The 19,244-nt window shown below is 43.4% G+C and overlaps 1 protein-coding gene across 4 annotated transcripts in view; it reads left to right on the top strand.

Moving 5' to 3' along the window:
- Nucleotides 1–6,281: 6,281 nt before the first annotated feature.
- The window catches only part of LOC147900577 (uncharacterized), a 36,422-nt gene continuing 23,459 nt past the window's right edge, over nt 6,282–19,244 (top strand). For all 4 annotated transcript variants that reach the window (XR_015541292.1, XR_015541291.1, XM_087376746.1 and 1 more), the window contains exon 1: nt 6,282–8,894. Coding sequence is in view for 2 of the 4 variants with exons in the window: in XM_087376746.1 (XP_087232872.1) it covers nt 6,736–8,894 (2,159 nt within the window). In the remaining 2 variants the exon portion in view is untranslated. The remainder of the gene's footprint in view (nt 8,895–19,244) is intronic.

Raw genomic sequence — 19,244 nt, forward strand, 5'->3', positions numbered from 1 at the left:
AGATGGTTTTGAAAACTGTGGTCTCAATCACTAGGTCCAACACACGGATTGAAAAACGTTTTTGAAAATAGAGCTATTTGTAAACTCCACCGTAGTGGGAATGATGAGCAACATAGAAGTTTTAGGACCTCCTGAGTCCACCGGAACTTACAGATCTGCAAATGGTTGCTCCAAACTTGAGTTCCAACACCCGAGCTAAAAAACGCAGAAACTGACACAGTGAGTCACAAATCCAATGAAATGATCCCAGATTCAAGAATGAAGGTGTTTCCAAGCTCTTGAAGTGAAGTGGACACCCAAAGCAAGCAATAGTTGCCTCTACAAGTCAATATGGAGTCTCTGTCATCGAACGGAACAGGGAAAAGCTCAAAAAATGACTTTTTCTTTGAAAACACTTAACAGGCTCTCAAAACCACTTCGCAAAACCAAAGTGACTTTTCCAAAGGTTCCTCCAAGGTCTCTACACACTTGGATGCAAGTAAAGTCACCCACAAAGCTTCCCACAGAGCTTCTCCTTCCTCCCATAGAGCTACTGAGCTTCAAGCATTTACGCACGCTCAGCTAGATCACCCGAGCTCTGATACCAATTGAGAGTGCTCTCAACGGAAGCAAGAACGGAAGAGGGAGAGAGAGAAACAGAGAGCCACACAAGTTTTGGTGGGTGTAGAACCACCCTAATCTTCTTTTTTCATTCATTTATATATGTGTTTTAGTATTGTACATAACCGGGGTAAAGGCACAGTGATCTTTAACCCCCACAATCTCTTAGGGATAATCTGGTATCTTGTTTTAATAAATTCTATCCGAGTTCAACTATTATACTTTCCAATCTCATCTTTGGATGCAAGTATGATAAACCAATAAGTGGGATACTTCTTAACTCAAAAGAGGTATTCCATACTTTTTCATGGGAAAAGGACGAAGATAAGTGTTAAATGCTCTACATTTAAACGATTTAAAAGGTTTACTATGGAAGTGGACGGGGGAATACATCCCTTGTAAACCTTGTATTTTTTCTATAGCCCTTAAGTCCCTAAGTAAATTTTTGATGGATTTATTGTGGTGAAATGCAACTTAGTCAATAAACAATCAGCTATGTCATCTTTCTTAAAGGATTGTGCTGACCAACTTAAAACTTTCAATATTAAAAATTCAAGAAATATGAATTTTGGTTAGACAACAAGGATGTTTTGGATGAAATTGAGTGGATAAAATCACATTTGTACATTTCAAGATCAAACAAATGTGCTAATACTATGGTATTTGAATGCATTCAATGGATACCTGATATGGCTAGCCATAGACTTAATGGGTCCGACTTCAACCCATGCATGGAAGGAAGTACATGGACCATCCCAAAACAAGTTGCCTCTAAACTCTTTAGGGATTTAATTCACCTTTTACCTAGTGTGACACCATCTCATGATAATCTACCATTCTTGTGTTCAATATTTAAACCACAAAAGGGAACTGATAGATGGATTACCAATGCTAATAACTGCATCTATTCTTCCCTTGCAAAACTTCTTATGAGAGTTTATACACAATTATTGAATGTTTTAAAGGAATGGGCACCTAGCATAACCTATATTGCTAAAACCTTTTTAAAGACAGATTCATCTTTATTATGGATAGTCAATTCTATAATTGAGGTATCTCTTAATCTATCAACAAAAATCAACTCTATTTTTTGTGCAGACATAGCAAAATGTTATGAATCTTTACCTCTATATGCGGAGGATGGATTAGTTACCATACTTGCTAAAGCAATTACTCTAACCTTTAAGCAAAAATACATGCATCCCTTCATCTTGACACATTTTAATGAGTCAAAAGGAACATGGGGTAAACCAAAGTGGTCTAAATATATGACAAATATACAAGGGTCTATTTGCCTCGACCAAGATAAATTGATCTTATTACAAACATGGCTTATCACTCATTGTTTTGTACAATGTGGTGATAGAGTTTGGAAATAGGTTAAAGGGATTCCAATGGGTTTTTTGTGCTCCCCATTATGGTGCAATTTATATTTCTTTTGGTATGAGTCTTGTTTCATTTTTAGGCTCATGAGGCTCGGCAGAATCAACTTGTTACCACTCTTTGATCACGTGTTTAGATACATTGATGATATTCTATGTATTAACAACAATTTTATAAAAGATTTTCTTCATCCAAATGCTATCAGAGATCCAAATAATCCTTTTTGGATTTATCTGCTACCTATCATTGAGATTAAGGAAACCATTCACAAATCCATTTGTGTGTTAGATAAAGTAATAAATCTATCCACAAATTTTATGAATCTCTCTATTGAAATTTTGGGAGATGGTAGCTTTATAGTGGATAAGTTTGATAAAACAAAAGCACTTCCTTTTCCTATATCCAGATTTATCCACTTTCAATCTAATAGACCTATTGGTCAAGCCAACAAAATGATCCTTTCCCAGATCTTTTTTATTTCCTACCTATGCAACAATAATGCCAAGGCTGTTATGGCTATTTTAGAAATGGTCAATTTTATGACCAACAATGGTTTCAAAAAGCAAAAATTATTACACCTCATATGACATTTGCTAACGTCCTCGGAGTTTCCTGGAGCGCTACTTAAAATACCAAAACTAGTTGAACTCCTTGAAGGTATGATTCTATATAAAGAACTTTATATGGTTGTGGAGAATGGTAGGCACTTCCCATATTGGGGTGTCTACCATCACTCCAATTATGGTGTTGTGCCCACCATGGGATAAGGGCGAGTACACACACACACACACACACACATTCCTGACAATCAAATGCAAGAATTGATATATTGTAATTGCCATCTTTTGGCATTACATTTAACAAGTCGAAAAGCCCGTGGCTTGTTATGATAAAAGATTAACTCTCTTTGTAGCCAATTCCAACAAAAGTGTTTTTGGGACTTTTAATGAGTCATGAGGCTATAAAGAAAAAAGGGAAAAAATGGGATAAAAGCATTAAACCATGTAAAATTCAGGTCATATGTCAATTAGCGCATGACCTTTATTTGTGACAAAATCAGTCAAACACAAATGGTTGCTTATTGATAAATAGCATATTATTAACTGTTGCTTATTGGTTAAGAAATAAGAATTTATGTGAAAGGGTTTAATTTGCAAGTGACCCTTAATTTTTCAGGGGTAGGAATAGGAAAAGGCAATGTGAGAGGTGAGCTTTCCAACACCATGACCCCCTCAATGTGCCTTATAGGATTATTGCTAAAGGTTTGGCTAAAGCATGACTCCCATTTCTCTTCTATTTGGAGAGCCCTTTGAAGTAGACATGCTTTATTGGGAGATTGGGCAGAGATGATGAAAATTTATGATTGGCTAAAAATTTATTGATCTCATCTAGTACACTTAGTTAGTCAACTAAGCTTTGGGCCCTGTGCCTCTTTTTCATTTTGCATGTGGTAATCTCTCTACCAAGGGATTATAGATTGGAGAGAAGTAGTGCATGGAAGGAGTTGGGTTTAGTAAAGCTGGATATAGCAATATGCAACACCACATGGAGTGTGAATGAGGACCACCCCCTAATAAGAATACTTCCTAGAATATTTCGTGACTCAATGACACTTTGACTTGTAAATATAATGAGGATAGAACCAAATCAGCCAAATAAAGACCTTAGGCTCCTCCCTTGATACCACAATACCTTGGGGCCTGCATTATATAAACCTCCTCTTGCAGATTCCCATTGAGAATGCAGTTTTCACATCAACCTGATAAATTGACTATTGAAGCAATGGAGAGATTGTCGCATCCTTACTGTTAGAGAGATTGGTTTCTATATCTGGCTGGTTCATTGTCTATTGATGAGTCTGTACATCTATTCTATGCACATAATTGAAGAAGTTTGTGATTCCACACCCCACACACACTATGTGAGCTCTTGGGCTATTCTATCAGTCTTCGGCTAGGCGTACCCTCTGTTGGGTCATTTCTAACATGGTATCAGAGCCCAAGTAGAAGGCTCACAAGTGTGGGAGCCTGAAGGCAGGGACCTTGCTTAAGGACGACCACGATTCAGAAGCTCTTGGGAATCGACTTCCACAACTGGAGGATAGAACCCTTGCTATGGGGAACATAGAAAGTCACGGTAGTCAACTGGCCATATACTTGGATTGTGGACTTCATAAGTCATGAACTTCTGCATCGAATGCTCAAAATCTTTAAAGGTAAGAGCATACCGTCCAAGTACCTCATGCCCTTTTGGGGGTTTTTTTTTCCTTATTAAAATTCTTTTTTCATTGGGTTTGTTAGAAAGTTAGTATTTCAAAGAGAAAAGGCATTACCAAGTTGGAAATTTGTTATTATAAAAAAGTATATGCCTATATATTTCTAATGGTAGTAGCTTTTTAATATGGCTATACCTTTATAAAGGGATATTTAATGTGTGTGAGGATTGACGATTAAGGAATTTTACTAATCCTAATCTTTTTATTTTTCGTGGTCTAATCTTTTACTTTATATTTTGAACATCGATAACAAGTCCAATAATGCTATGATACCTGTCTTCTCTTCTGGTTTAAGCTATCTTAACTTAAGCTTGTTGGATGGTGGTAGGTATCAGTGTTGCTAGTTGAAGTGTAGTGCAAAGGTTCTGCCATGGAAATTTTCTTTATAATCCTAGAAATATTCTCTTTTTAGGATTCAACCGTATTTTTGTCTCTAGTAATACGTTCTTCATATATCATTTGATGTAAAAATGTTGTTCATATATTCTTGGACCTTGTTGAGGGGTTCCAATCTTAATATTAAACACACACACACACACACACACACATGCATGCACGTACGCACGCACACACATGTGTGTGTGTGCATATTGTCTTGTCCAGGATTCTACATACAAGCTTAGATTAAGATAATATGTCCTTCTTTCTTTTTAGGTGGTAGGGATTAACCCTCGCACAATCAAGCACTTGATACCTTATGGATTGATAGCTCATTTAGGATGTCCTTTATGGATTGGTAGCTCATTAGCATGTCCTTCAAAGTGCACTTCTTCTTGAGGTCTCCTATATACACTTACCCCTTGTGAGCATTGAGCTTACAAGAGCATCTAATGTACAAAAATCACCTACGGTAAAGTGTGATAAGAGAAAGATTGCATGATTCTTTTCACTGTACTACACAATGGTGGATTAGTTTGTCTTAATTACTCCTTTTTACCTGGTGTGTCATGTATCTCCAACACCACTTCCAAGGCGTGGGGACTCCAGTGGGCCTAAGGCCAAATGCCTTAAAGGTTGGTGGTATGACCCTTGCAAATCCTAGCCTTGTTTATTATCCCTAATACATGGGATCCTTTCTCAAACTTCTCCCCTCTCTCAAGAGTCTAGTGATATCCGTATGACATGTACACACCTTCCCTTTGTCCTCCCCTCTCTTCACTCCTTCCTTTCAATAACTTGAACGCTTCTATCCTCCTTCCCAGCTAGAAGGCAACTGGCTACTCCCACTCCTTCACTCCTTGGCTCCTTCTCCTTTGAAAGACGGTTGATGATCCTGTTGCTATCTTGTGTTTAGCATGACATCTTCCATTTGAGAACCACACTGAGGAGAAGAACGACTTTGACTCCTTCTGTAGATGACTCACCAACTACCCAAGCATGGGCATGTTTGAGATGCAGTTTCTCTTTGTTTGCTCGTTTGTTGAGTTTCCTCACACAAGAGAACGACATATTGCATCAATACCTTGCCTTATGCATGTTGTATAGTTTTGAGTTGACCTTGACCATGAAAATTCCTTGACAATAATCTTGTTTAAGTGGCATTGCCATTGCTCACCCTTAACCTTAAATTTCTACAAGGGTAAATTTATAAGCATTTTTTAAAAGCCATTAAGAGATTTAAGTTGACTCTCTAAATGCCAATGGGAATGCACACTTATGTGAACACTCCATTAAGAGCCTTAAGTAGTGTTGCCAAACTAGTGGTGGGTTTAGGCTCTTAGAGTTCTCCCCCATAGCCCCCCCCAAGACTAGCTAGGGCACTGTCCCCATAGCAAACATGTAGTGAGGAGACCTACTGCACCCGCTTTTGAGGATGGTTCGGGTGCTCAAGGGTACCCCATACCTCTCAGAGGGAGGAGATGATGTGGCAGCCATCGATGCAATGTTTCTCCACATAGAGCTTTGAAGGTATTTGGGCATTGAATGTGGAAGGATGTGGGGACAGGGGCTCCACACAACACTGTCAACAACGGAGTCTGCAAAGTGTCGATCCTGGCCATCCCCTTTCATAATGGTAAAGGATGCAACCATGTACATTCCATCTTCCGGTCAAATAATAAAGATTCAGAGCTCCACAACACGAGCATGCCACAGAACTCTTGCGCATTGTCGGTGCCTACAATCTTGGCCGGTAGATTGACCGAAGATCTGACGAGGTGATGCTCACGAGCCATCTGATGGAGATCTTAATCTTGAAAACGCGCCGCATGAACATCCATAGATCATTGTATGCACTGTTATGTGTAACAACTGTGTTGACGGCCGTGACTCACGCCATGTGTCACCACTGTCAGACGACCGCGAGTTGCCGCCAGGCGCCCATTCGGTACTTGTGCCTATGAACATGATCAAGCATTTTGCTGGGAAGACCGTCTATCCAATTTGAGAATTTCGAATCCGCAGATACCAACCATCCAAGCAGAGATTTGGGAGGAGGCTTGCCTCTGTGGAGCTCATCTGTTGGAGTAGCCGAGCTTATGGCCTCAGGTCGGCATCATTCGCAGCCTTTGCCCTCATCTCGTTCTAGGGTAAGCTCCAATTCCTCGTCTTATTTTTCTGACCGAGAGGCTCCTCGCGATCGTGACTACAGCTACCGGGAAAGAGACTATGAGCGAGAGCATTTGCGAGAGTCCTACAGCAATGATAAGGAAAGGGAGCGGCAACGTGATAGAGAAGGGGAGAGGTATCGTGACAGAGATCGAGAGAGGGAGAGGAACAGGGACAGGGATGGAGTAGCTGCGGAGAGGACGGCTAGGTTGGGAAGAGCTTGGCATGGCGAAGAAGAAACAAATCGTCGTGTGAGTCCATTGGAGAGGCCTTCTTGGAGCGCGGCAACGAAAGGAGCCTCGCTTGGGGTGTTTGGATCCATTTCTCCTCCTTCTAGCGAGGATTCCCTCAACAGTGGAAGCACGCTTTCGGGCCAGGATCGACGCAAGTCTCCAGGTGCAGGACAGGATACAGAAAGGGAGCCTGGGGAGCTGTCGAGTGGCAGCAGGTCCGGGGACGCGGGAGAAGGAGCTGTAGCAGGCCAACCCTCACGTAAGTCATCTAGTCGTTCACAGCATGAAGTTGATGGGGGGAATGAAGATGTGCTGGAAGGAGCTGTAGCAGGGCAATCCTCTTCTAAATCATCCAGGCGTTCACAGCATCAAGGAAGTGAAGCTGATGTGGGAAAAGGGGACAATTCCAGCCCAGCACCAAAGAAGAAGAGGAAATACTCCCCCATTGTCTGGGACCTTGATGAAAAACCCTCTCAGAAAGGCTCTAGCTATGTGGGTTCTTCTCTTAGGGTGAGTCCTGCAAAACCACGCCCAGCAACCTCACCCCCTTTGCCACCGCCCCCCGCAGGTTTGCCATCCTCGCCGTTTCCTCTACCTTTGCCTCCACCTCCAGCTTTACCCTCCCTCCCCACTCCCAAGCGCCACACCCCTCACCGTCACACTGCTGCTCAGCTTTCCACTCCCCCAACAGGTGTTACCCTTGAGACTCCTGCGGCAGGTTCCTCTGGACCCAATTCTACGCCTCCTAGTGCCGTGGTCAGTGCCTGTGTGTCAAGGCCTCTCTCTCTCTCTGGAGCAAAGGCTTCTTCGGGGAACAAATCTCTATCACCCTCGCCTCTTGGTTTTACGATGTCAGCCCCCTCCCCTTTTTCTCCTGAGCATCTTCAATTCTCACCATATGATGCAGAGATGGATACAGACCAACAAAATGTACAGGCGCGAGACTCTCATAGCAAATCTCCCCTTTCTCAGGATGAACCAGAACAGGGACAACTTTTCCATAGCCCCATGCAAGATGATAATACAGATACTGCACCGCGTATCAATATTGCTGCTTCTCGCTGGGCAGAGAAGAATGTTTCCCCAAAGTCACCATATATCAGCAGTGGAAAAGCAAAGGCCCGGCAATCTTTAAGTTCAGGGAGCGATGAAGGTCCTGTATCCTCAGACGAGGAGGGAGGCAGGCAGGGTAGTGACCTTAGTATATCACCTGAGTCAGGAGAGTACATCAAAGATAAATCTGAAACTTTACCTGGGGCGGCTGCTGGAAGTTCTTCAGGGAAGGATCATGAGGTCAGACTGGATGAGCAATATGAGAGGGAATTGAATGAGAGGGAGCTTATGGACCTTGATGAAGATGAGCATCATGAGGGTGAAGAAGAACGTCCTGAAGTGGACTCAGAGGAGGAAGAAGAACCCTCTTTACCTCCTGCCCCACCACAGCGGACAATTAATATGCTGCAAGGTTGTAGGAGTGTAGATGAGTTCGAGAGGTTGAATAAGATAGATGAAGGCACGTATGGTGTGGTTTACAGAGCTCGGGACAAGAAAACGGGAGAGATTGTTGCTCTTAAGAAAGTAAAAATGGAGAAAGAGAGGGAAGGCTTTCCAATGACTTCTCTCAGGGAAATAAATGTATTGCTTTCAATTCATCATCCATCTATTGTGGATGTAAAGGAGGTGGTGGTAGGTAGCAACCTTGACAGTATATTTATGGTGATGGAATACATGGAGCATGATTTGAAAGGACTTATGGAAACCATAAAGCAGCCGTTTAGCCAGAGCGAGGTGAAATGTTTAATGCTTCAGCTTTTGGAAGGAGTCAAGCACCTGCATGACAACTGGGTTTTGCACAGGTCTCTCTCTCTCTCTCTCTCTCTCTCTCTCTCTCTCTCTCCCCTGCCCCCCTCCCCCCCCACACGCACAAAGACACATGCATGCGTACACTTACGAGGAGATCTGGACAGGTCTCTCATATTTGCCCCCCTTCCCTTCTCCCCAAAGTTTGCCCCCTGTCTATCTCATTGGAGTTATAGGGTTTTGTTGAGCAATGCAGGATAAGCTTCATGCACTCAAGCCTGGATTCTGTTATACTGGGTTGCTGGTTTCCCCTACATGGTTTTGTCGCCAGTGGATGTCGATAAACCCTGTCTCTGCAGGCCTAGTGACAGGTTGGATCTATAAGAACGCTCATGTGTGGACATACAGATGCATTGTGGCACTTGGACCATGGTTGCCGCATGACAATCTGGGATGCATGAGTGGTCCCAGGGCTGCACACAGACCACATCTAGTTGCTGGCTGCTCTTTCAGGAGCATTTTGCTTCACATTGCACCTATAGTGTATACTTTGTTTCCCTCTTTAGTGCTGTCAAATTATTCTCTGCTTCTCTGAGCTTTTGTGTCTGAAAACAGCTGCTTGCTTGCTAATGTGGCATTCAGCTTTTGCTGCTGCAAGGCCTGGGGACAAAAGTGCAGTTTATAAACAAGAAATCAGCCCCATGGGCAGATACGAAATGCAAAAGATACCTCGGGGAGGATATATTGACGTTCAAAACACATTGAATGTGCAAAACGAGGACCCACGCTCATGACCTAGAGGTAGAAAGGGGCAAGGGACGGAAGATTGTGCAAAATCTGTCCCACAAGGGAAATAGAAAATGAACAACACGTGCTTCTATTGTGTCGAGCCTATGCACACATCAGGGGAAAAAAGGCAGCAGCACTGATAGCCTAAAAAATCTCTTGGAACAACCAGCCTACAAATTCTCTTACAGCATGATGTTTGTAGAAGATGACATGTGGGCACATGGCATTGGTGCCACATGAGCAAATGTGGGGGGATGGAATGGAGCTGCTACGTGGGCAGCAAGCATGCTGCCAAATGTGCAGCACATTGTTGTCCTTAGGTTAATTTCAGGGCAGCTCTGGTTACGAGCAGAGTGTGTGGGCAAGAGGACTGGGAGAACCCCCTGCAAAGGGCCTATGTATAGGCTGTTACAAGAGCAGCAAGTCGGCATACCTGGCTGCTAGTCAGGGTCTCCAAAGGTGCTAGTCCGCACCCCTGGTCCAAGGTGGTTCCATGTAGTGGTCCGTACAGCTGTACAGCTGACTTAAGAAGTTTGTTTGACTCAGCCCTAACAAGGGACGACCTAGACCGTAGGGTCAGTCAGTTGTTACGGCAGGGCCTTGGTGCCCTATGAAACAGAACTAGCCCTAACTCTAGCTAGCTCCAAGTAATTCTGGCTGACTGTACAGTCCTAGTTTAGATTATTTCAAATCTTAGGGCAGAAAGGAATAATTCAGAGGGCGAGTTGATTGCATAGGCTAGATCACTTCCATTCATTAGCTTACAATCACAATTCTGAAATGAACATGGAGCTTTAGATTTGGGGGAGAAGTAAGTCAGGGGATGGACTTGCAACAGTGACTTGTGAGGGGCTGCACAAGGACAAGTCAAGGTTAATTCCTTATTGAATTTCAGCTTGAGCCAAGAGCTCTGCTGTAGATATCCAATCTGGCGTTATAAGAGTGTTTAGATCTAAAGCTGAGTACAAATGAGACAGCCAGGCCGTTTATAGGATTAAGGCACGTGGCAACTCCTAAACAGCCTAGAATATATAGTACTAACTACAAAACCATTAACTTAACTAACCCCTTTGTTACAGTCCTCGACATCCAAAAAGAATTTGTCGTCGAATTCTGAGAAGTCACTGAAGCAGTAAAGGAAAACAGTGAGAAGCATAGATGGCACTGGATCATCTGCAATGATGATGCTCAAAGCCTCCCAAATTCCAATTACTGCATCAGCTGAGTAGTGCTTCACAATACATGAGGGCTGCCAAGAGGATTCGTCAACCGGAATGCCCCTAGTATTCCACATATGATTTATTCCTGAGTACATGGTCCTTGAAACCAATGATTTTCTCTGGAATGTATTGAACCTATCCTTCCTCATCCATGTGAGGTAATTCCTCAAGTGCTTGTTCAAAATGTCCCAAGTACTTCTTCAAGAGTGATGCAACCAGAATGTAAATATCCTAAGTCAAAGTACAGTTGACCATTTATCTGATCATAATTCAAGAGTTTTTCATTTGTGTTAATTATGGTCAAAGAGTTATTTTAATGGTCAGAGAATTCACTACGGTCAAAGATTCTTGACTTTGGTCAAGTAAACCTGACTTCGGTCGGGGTTAACTACGGTTAACCAGAGAACCACAGAGCTGACTACGGTCAGAGAGTGTTGACTTCGGTCAATGAGACTTGGCATGCGCCAAGAGGGTTAACTACGGTTAACCAAGATGTGCCAACTTCGGTTGGAGAGTTGTGCCAACTTCGGTTGGAGAGACCTGACTATAATTAAGGGGCCTCGACCCTTGGTCAAAGCCCCTTAATTATGATCAAGAGCGTTGACTTCGGTCAGCCAGAGAATAAATATATTTCTTATATTTGTTATGTGTGCACATGTGTTTAGTGGGGACGCCCACCGTGACTCGAATTAGTCTGTGTTATTTGCATGCAAAGCGCTAACAATTAATGGGTGCCATGGTGGTGCACTTTAATTAATTGTTGCAGGTACTAGGAAGGGTTATTCTCCTAAGCGCTACGGAAGCTTAACAAGAGTCTAGGAGGCGGTTCGCGTGACCAAGTGCTTCGAAGACTCTAGAGTTGCCCTTAGTGGCATGTAATTAGGAAAGTAATGTAGAAATGGACAAGTGGCTTGTTGCTAAGAAGGGGAGCCTTAGAGCTCATGTAATGATTCATTCACGTTTTGGATTTGTATGAACAGCTTCCACGCTGAACTCATGCACTTGATTTTCTCTTTGATGAATAAAAACCTTGGGGGGGGTCCAGCTCGACGATTGTCCTGGGCCCTAGTGTATTTGTTGAGAGAGGGAGAGAAATGAGAGTGTCTTTGCTGTCTTTTACGAGGAGGATTTCATTGGTATCAGAGCGTAAGGTCTCATTTCCTTCCTAGGAAGTGACGATCCAAGTAAGATTGAAGAGTGCAGGCTTTGGCGTAGAATAGTGACGGTATAGCGTAAGCCCAAAATTGAAGGTGTAGTGTTGATCACTAGCACGTGAGAATCTAAGGCGGGCGGCGTCACACGGAATACTAAAGTTATAGTGTATGAATTCCGTCATGCTGGTGTAGAGCTGCCAACAAAGTTATCTGTCTGGAAGTTGATGCAAGTAGTGAACATACGACAATGTGGCTATTGATAGCGTAAATGAGCTCCACTGCCATAGGTCCGACGACAGCAGAGGAAGGAGAATACGCCGGCGATAACTGATATGACAGGTGTCGTATGCAGACGAGGAGCAGACGATTGCTTGACGCTCAGGGCGGAGGGCTAGGAGGGATTACTGATGCTGTCACGCGGGCACACATGGTCCCCACGCAGGACGTAGTGTAGCATGGCGTTGGCGTGACGAGTAGCGACGAGATTCGTAGGTTCCATCGACCATTTCCTTGCGCAAGGGTTGCTGAAGGGACCAGGGTGCTGGCGTGACGCTGCCCAGCCAGCCAAGGTCTGAAACCTTAGGCATACGTGGCTTTTGCTGACGTGGCCAGGGTGCCAGCTAGGAGTACACGTGGCTTGCATAGGCACTGGCGTGGCAGCCAAGCAGCAGATGACGTGGCAGACAGCTCAGCAGATCTGACACGTGGCAGGAAAGGTAGCCAGCTGACGTGGCACACGTGTGACCTGGCACGTGGCAGTGATGTGTCATATGTTGACGTGTCAAGTTGACACGTGGCAGGTGACGGGGCAGTGAGGACACCAGCTGATGTGGCAGACCCACATGCAGGGATGACGTGGCATGCACGTGTGAGACGACCTGGCATTCCGACAGGTGACATGGATGTTGACATGGCTGACTAGGGGTTAATCTAACTCAACCTTGGTTAGTGGACTGGTTAAAGGTCCAGTTAGTCGACCCAACCCGTCTAGTCTGGTCACTGTAACCAGACTGTGACCAGTCCAGTTAGTCCAGTTGCAGACTAACCAGACCAGAACCAGTCAGTCTGGTTAGTGTAACCAGCCGGTTACTTCATCCAGTTACTGTCCCAAAAAAAAAAGGAAAAAAAAAGAAAAAAAAAGAAGACAGTTGCAGAGACTGTTTCTGCTAGCAGTTTTCACCTATCTGAGAGAGTATTTACTGTCAGAAAAAGCAGAAATCAGAGAAAATCAGAGATTTGCAGAAAAAGAGTATGCATGCCTTTGAGCAGTGAAAAGAGGGAAAAACAGATGCTTTTTGAAGTCATTTGCAGTAGCCAGAAAAGAGGCACACAGCTTTAAGTTTATGCCTTGAGTTGACAGCCCGGTACTGGCATAGATTGTGAATGCAAGACACCTCTTGTTGAGGTAATTTTCTCTCTGAAAAGCAAAGGCTGCTTACATCAGTTGCATACACAGTGTGTGTGAGAAACTTGCAGATCTCAGACGAGTTATAAGAGAATGGCTCAATCACCTATCCAGTGGGATTCACAAGATAGGGATGCACATCCAAGACAGAGAAGTGTGCAGCAAAATCAGCAAGAATTCGAGCAGATGGTACGCACTCGTATGCAGGAGATGGAGAATCTCAGAAGGGATCCAAGAGCTCAGCATTTGTTTGAAGGAAAAGCTATGCCTAATGCAGCATATGATGTGCCAATGCCAGAGGCACACTCTCGTGTACAGCCAGAGAAAGAGAGATCTCATAGGGGACGGTCTCATAGCAGGAAGAGATCGAGGCATCATCACCGATCTCCCAGTCCTTCACCGTCTACCTCGAGCTCGACTTCTGTATCTTTTTCTTTATCAGATAAACCATCCAGGAAAAGAAGGAAACACAAGAAGTCTAGGAAGAGTAAGTCTTCCAGAGAGACCAAGGAATTCAAAGAGGGAGGTAAAGCTGTCAAGTTTATGACCTATAATGGACAATATGGTCATACAGAGAAAGCATTGCAGTTCATCAGGCAGTTTGATGCTGCATTCGGTACAGAAAAGTTTTTAGAATCCTCTAAGTTAAGAATGGTCAGTTTGCACTTGACATCGACAGCTAGTGCATGGTGGAGTGCACAGACCACAAATGGGTCAGCCCCAAAGAGGTGGAAGGACTTCAAGAAAGCCTTCTTATTTGCAGGTTGCACCTTTCAAAAAGATCTCCAAAGGAACCCAAATGAGAAAGTATAGAGTAGGTCTCAATCCAAGAATTCAGGCAATAGTAAATGCTTTGGGGGCAAAGAACATTCAAAACCTTATGCATTCAGCTTCAGTAGCTAGTCTTGTGCCACTACAAGATCCATCCACGGTACTATCCTTGCATGCAGGATGTGTTGAAAGAAAGAAAACTGATTTTTCAAAATCAGAAAAGAAAGAGTATCCCAAGGTTGAAAAGAAAGGGTTTTAGCCTCAGAAGCCGAGGGGTACTCAGTTTTCAAAGTCATATAAAGGAAAATCCCCATTGACTCCTGAACAGATAGTTGAATTTCGCAGAAATGGGAAATGCTTTAAATGTGGGAAAGAGGGGCATATAGCTGCCCAGTGCCCTGAGAAGCCTTCGGGTTCTAAGGAGCAGAAAAAGCCACAAGTACCACCGAGGCCAATGGTGGAAGCAGTCCCAGATGTTTTGGGGAGTACCTGAGACTCAAAGGAAAAAGAGCTTTTGCTATCATGGGGAAAGATAATAGATCAGCAAGCATTAATCCTATTTGATCTAGGGTCTACAGACAATTTCATATCTGAAGATTTAGCCCTGAGATTAGGGATAAAAACTGAAAAGCTAGGTAGAGCTTTTGATGCTGATTAAATATTCCAAGGGAATCCAGTGCAAGTTATGTAAGAAATCCTAGATTTACTATATTTAGGAATGTGCTAAGGAACAGAAAGGAGACTGAAATAGCAGAGAACACGGAATATTTGTATTGCTTGAGTATCTGTAGTTGTTATCCATACAGTTGGGCCTCTCTTATGTAGAGAGTGAAGAGTCACACATGAAAAGGTGTGTACTCCAAAGTGTGTGTGCATGAAGAGGTGTGTATTCCTTGTGAAGGGTGTGACCCTTGAAGAGAGGGTACATTACAATAGGAGTGTCTCCTCCATAGAATGTCTCTTGTGAAGGGTTGTGCCTCATAGGAAGTGTCCTGTCGAAAGGGCATACCCTTCCACAAGTGTCCATTCATCAAACCATCCATAAGTCTAAGATATAGAGAAAGGAATACGTCACAGATCGTGACATCCTTTCTCACTCAAAATAAGACCCTGGTGGAGATAATGAATTGATGTAGAAAATATCATGGTAAATTCTGAAAATACTGCTGTAAAATGTCATGGTACTGCAGTAAGTCTTCATGGTACTGCTGTCATGGTCCAGAATACGCTCAGGAATAAGGAGAACATAATCGTCTTCGATTTCCCGGACATAATCACCTGCAGGAGGAACTGCTTCATCGCCTGGAATGTAAGTCTTTAGCCAAGAAATATGAAATGTCGGATGGATTTTACCCCATGATGGTGGTAATTCCAATTTGTAACTTAAAGGTGAATTTTTCTTGACGATCCGGAAAGGTCCATAGTATCTTGGTCGCAACTTAGGAAACACAGACTTAACCGTCTTATAGCGATGTGGGGCTACAAATAATAGCACCATGTTACCAGTGTCAAATTCCAGGTGACGTCTATGTTTGTTGGTAGACCGTTGATACTGCTCTTGCGCTTTTCGCATATGATCCTTGACTTGGAGTAGAATGTCTTGCATTTCTTGAACCAGTTGATCAGCTAGGGGCACTCGATGTTGAAGTACAAAATTCGTTGGTACAATCGGAGTGTGTCCATAAGCTGCTTGGAATGGAGTCATGCTGATGGCACTATGGAAAGAGTTATCATAAGCAAACTCAAGGAGTGGTAGATACTCTTCCCAAGCTGCTAGGCGTGACTGAATAGAATGTCGAAGCATTTCTTCCAGAACTTGGTTGACTCTTTCGGGCTGAACTAAACAGTAGAGTTATACCCAAACTTCAAAGATTCGAACAGTGAAATCCAAAAGTGACTGGTAAACTTAGGATTTCTGTCGGATACGATATTCTTGGGCAATCCATGGTATCAGAAGATGTGTTGTATGAAGAGTTTGGCGATGTCCGGAGCGTGTGCAATTCTTTTGCAAGCAACAAAGTGTGCTATTTTGGACAATCGATCAACAATTACCATAATCTGAGTGTTACCTCGGGAGGATCGTGGTAGTGTTGTAATGAAATCCATGGAAATACTTTCCCACGTTTCAGTTGGAACTAGAAGAGGCTGAAGAAGTCCTGCTGGAAGTCGTCGGCTTGCTTTCATCTGTTGACAAGATAAGCAAGATGTAACCATTTTGATGACGTCGCTTTTCATCTGAGGCCAGTAGTATGTTGCATTGAGTAACCTATAAGTCTTGTTGATGCTTGGATGGGCAGCATAAGGAACTACATGATGCTCTTTTAACAAAAGACGTCGAACATCCTTGTCATGTGGTACACAGACACGATCTTGATAATACAGAAGGTCGTCCGTATAAGAATAGGATGAGAAAATCTTTTGTTCGGAAGTCGAAGGTTGATCTTTTGAAAGAACTTGTACTGCTGTGCCAAAGCCTTTATCATTGAAATACTTCCCTTTGAATGAATTCGGAACATCCACAGATAATGTAGAGATTACCATAGCTGATGCTAGAGTTAACCTGCTGAGAGCATCTGCAACTACATTGCGTAGTCCTGGGATGTACTCAATGATTATGTGAAAGTTGGCCAGAAACTCAACCCAGTGTGCTTGTCGAGCGTTCATGAATGGCTGAGTAAAGATATACTTTAGAGAGTGATGGTCTGTCTTGACCACCGAGTCGGCTCCCATGAGATAATGTTTCCAAGACCGATAAGCATGTACAACGGCAAGAAACTCCTTATCATAAACCAGGTATTGGGTTTGGATATCGGAATGTTTATGGTTGTAAAAAGCAATAACTCTGCCTTCTTGCATCAAGACTGCTCCTGTAGTGATGTCGAAAGCGTCGGTCATGACCTCAAATGGAAGGTTTGGGTCAGCAATAGCCATAACTGGTGTGGTAGTGAGTGCTTGCTTGAGTTGTTGGAAACTATACTCTGTTTTGGGAAGCCATTGAAAAATTGCTGTGCTTTTCAATAATTCGGACATAGGAGTTGCGATTTCGGAAAACTGATAGACCTTTGTATGGTAGAAGTTTGCCAATCCGAGAAAAGAGCGGACATCATGAACATTCTTAGGAGTAGGCCAGTTTCGGATTACCTCGATCTTCTTGGGATCCACAGAGATGCCTTGAGCTGAAATAACATGTCCCAAATATTCGAGTTGGGTCTTGAAGAACTCACTCTTCTCAATGTTGATGTAGAGAGAATTTGTGCGGAGAACTTCAAAAACTTGGTGAAGATGTTGTTTGTGCTCATGTAGGGATCTGCTGAAAACGAGGATGTCATCGAGGTAAACGAGGACGAACTTATCAAGGAAAGGCCTGAAGATGTCGTTCATTAGTGTCATGAATGTGGCCGGGGCATTGTTTAACCCAAAAGGCATGACCAAACATTCATAGTGTCCATACTTTGTTCGAAAAGCTGTCTTGTACTCATCGCCTTCTCGTATGCGAATTTGATGATAACCTGAACGAAGATTAATCTTTGAGAATTGTGTTGCGTGTAGAAGTTGATCGAAGAGGTCATCGATGCGAGGCAATGGATAATTGTTTTTGATAGTGAGCTTGTTGAGGGCTCGATAGTCGATGCAGAGGCGCATTGACTTATTCTTTGTTTCCACAAGTAGTACAGGAGATCCGAAAGGGTTGCGACTGGGCCGAATGTGACCTTTGTCGAGTAGTTCGGTCACCTGTCTTTGGATTTCTTCATTTTGAGTGTAAGAAACCCGATAAGGAGGTTTCGACAGTGGATTACTGTCAGGAATAAGTTCGATTGGGTGATCCACTGGTCGTCGAGGCGGTAACTGCTTTGGCAATTCTTGCGGAAAAATATTCAGGTTGGGCTGGAAAAAAGGTTGGTTGAGGTATTCAGGAGGATCCTTTGTTGGTGTCTCCTCTACTGCCGTAACCAACAGAAGTGAAGTCTTTACTTGACGTTTATGAACCCACTTCTTTACTTGTAGGGCAGAGGCAATTGGGGTTGAAGGAGAGTCCCTAGAACCAGTTAGCTCAATAAGTTTTCCCTGATGGACAAAGTGGATAGTATGGCTGCGAAAACTGATTGATGGATCATAGTCGTAGAGCCACTGCTGTTCGAGTATGACATCGTACCGAGAAAGAGGCACGATGTCGAAGTTCAACTTGTCCGTATAATGTTGGATGCGAAAAGACAAGTTTCTGATACTGGTGTTGCACAAGAAGGTAGTTCCATTTGCGAGTTCAATCTGATAGTCCATGGGACTAGGACTGGTGGTCAATCAAAGTTTGTCGACCATAGAACTAGCTAGGAAGTTATGAGAGCAGCCACTGTCGATGAGGATAGCGACCGTTGTTCCACGAATCGATCCTTGGACACAAAGTACTTGAGTGGTTAGGGAAGGTTCGGGGTTGTTGGCAAGACTCATGTGGATGGTATTTGCAATTCAAACAGCTTTGCCTTCTTGTCTTGTGCTGGGGTAGCATCTTCTGTTTGGGAAGTGCTAGGTTCCATATTGGAATTTTGCTTTGGTCGCTTGGGACAATCGAACCATCTATGGTCGCCTGTACAGATGGTACAAAGTCCTTTTTTGTTGGAGTTGTTATTCTTGTCAGTGGCCACACCTTTATGTTGGGGATGACGGTGATGACTTTGTGAAGAAGAAGAGGCGCGATCTTTGGAGGAGTACTTCTTTTCGAATCCAGCATATGATTTCTGAGACGTGTGGGGATCTTGAGACTGTTGCTGACCTTGATTACTCGAGTTTTTTCTAAACTTGAGGTTATCTTGAGGGCAAGCACCTTTGGCCATAGTAGAGTTCTGTGTTCTATTAGCACGGAAGTCTGTAATGCGCTCTGCGTAAGCAATAGCGCCAGCTGTGGTGGTGATGTTTGCTTTGAGGACATCAATGCATAACAAGGGGTTTAGGCCTGAGATGAAAGCATGAAGGCAATCATCATCAGTTAAACCATCAATCTCCAGCACCAATGTGGTGAACTGAGAGATGTAGGAAGACGGGGAGCCTGTTTGCTCCAACTCTCTGAGTTTT

Source organism: Dipteris shenzhenensis, chromosome 7 (genome assembly GCF_047967505.1).
Source record: "Dipteris shenzhenensis isolate YYH24624 ecotype China chromosome 7, Dip_SZ_1.0, whole genome shotgun sequence".
NCBI lineage: Eukaryota > Viridiplantae > Streptophyta > Polypodiopsida > Gleicheniales > Dipteridaceae > Dipteris > Dipteris shenzhenensis.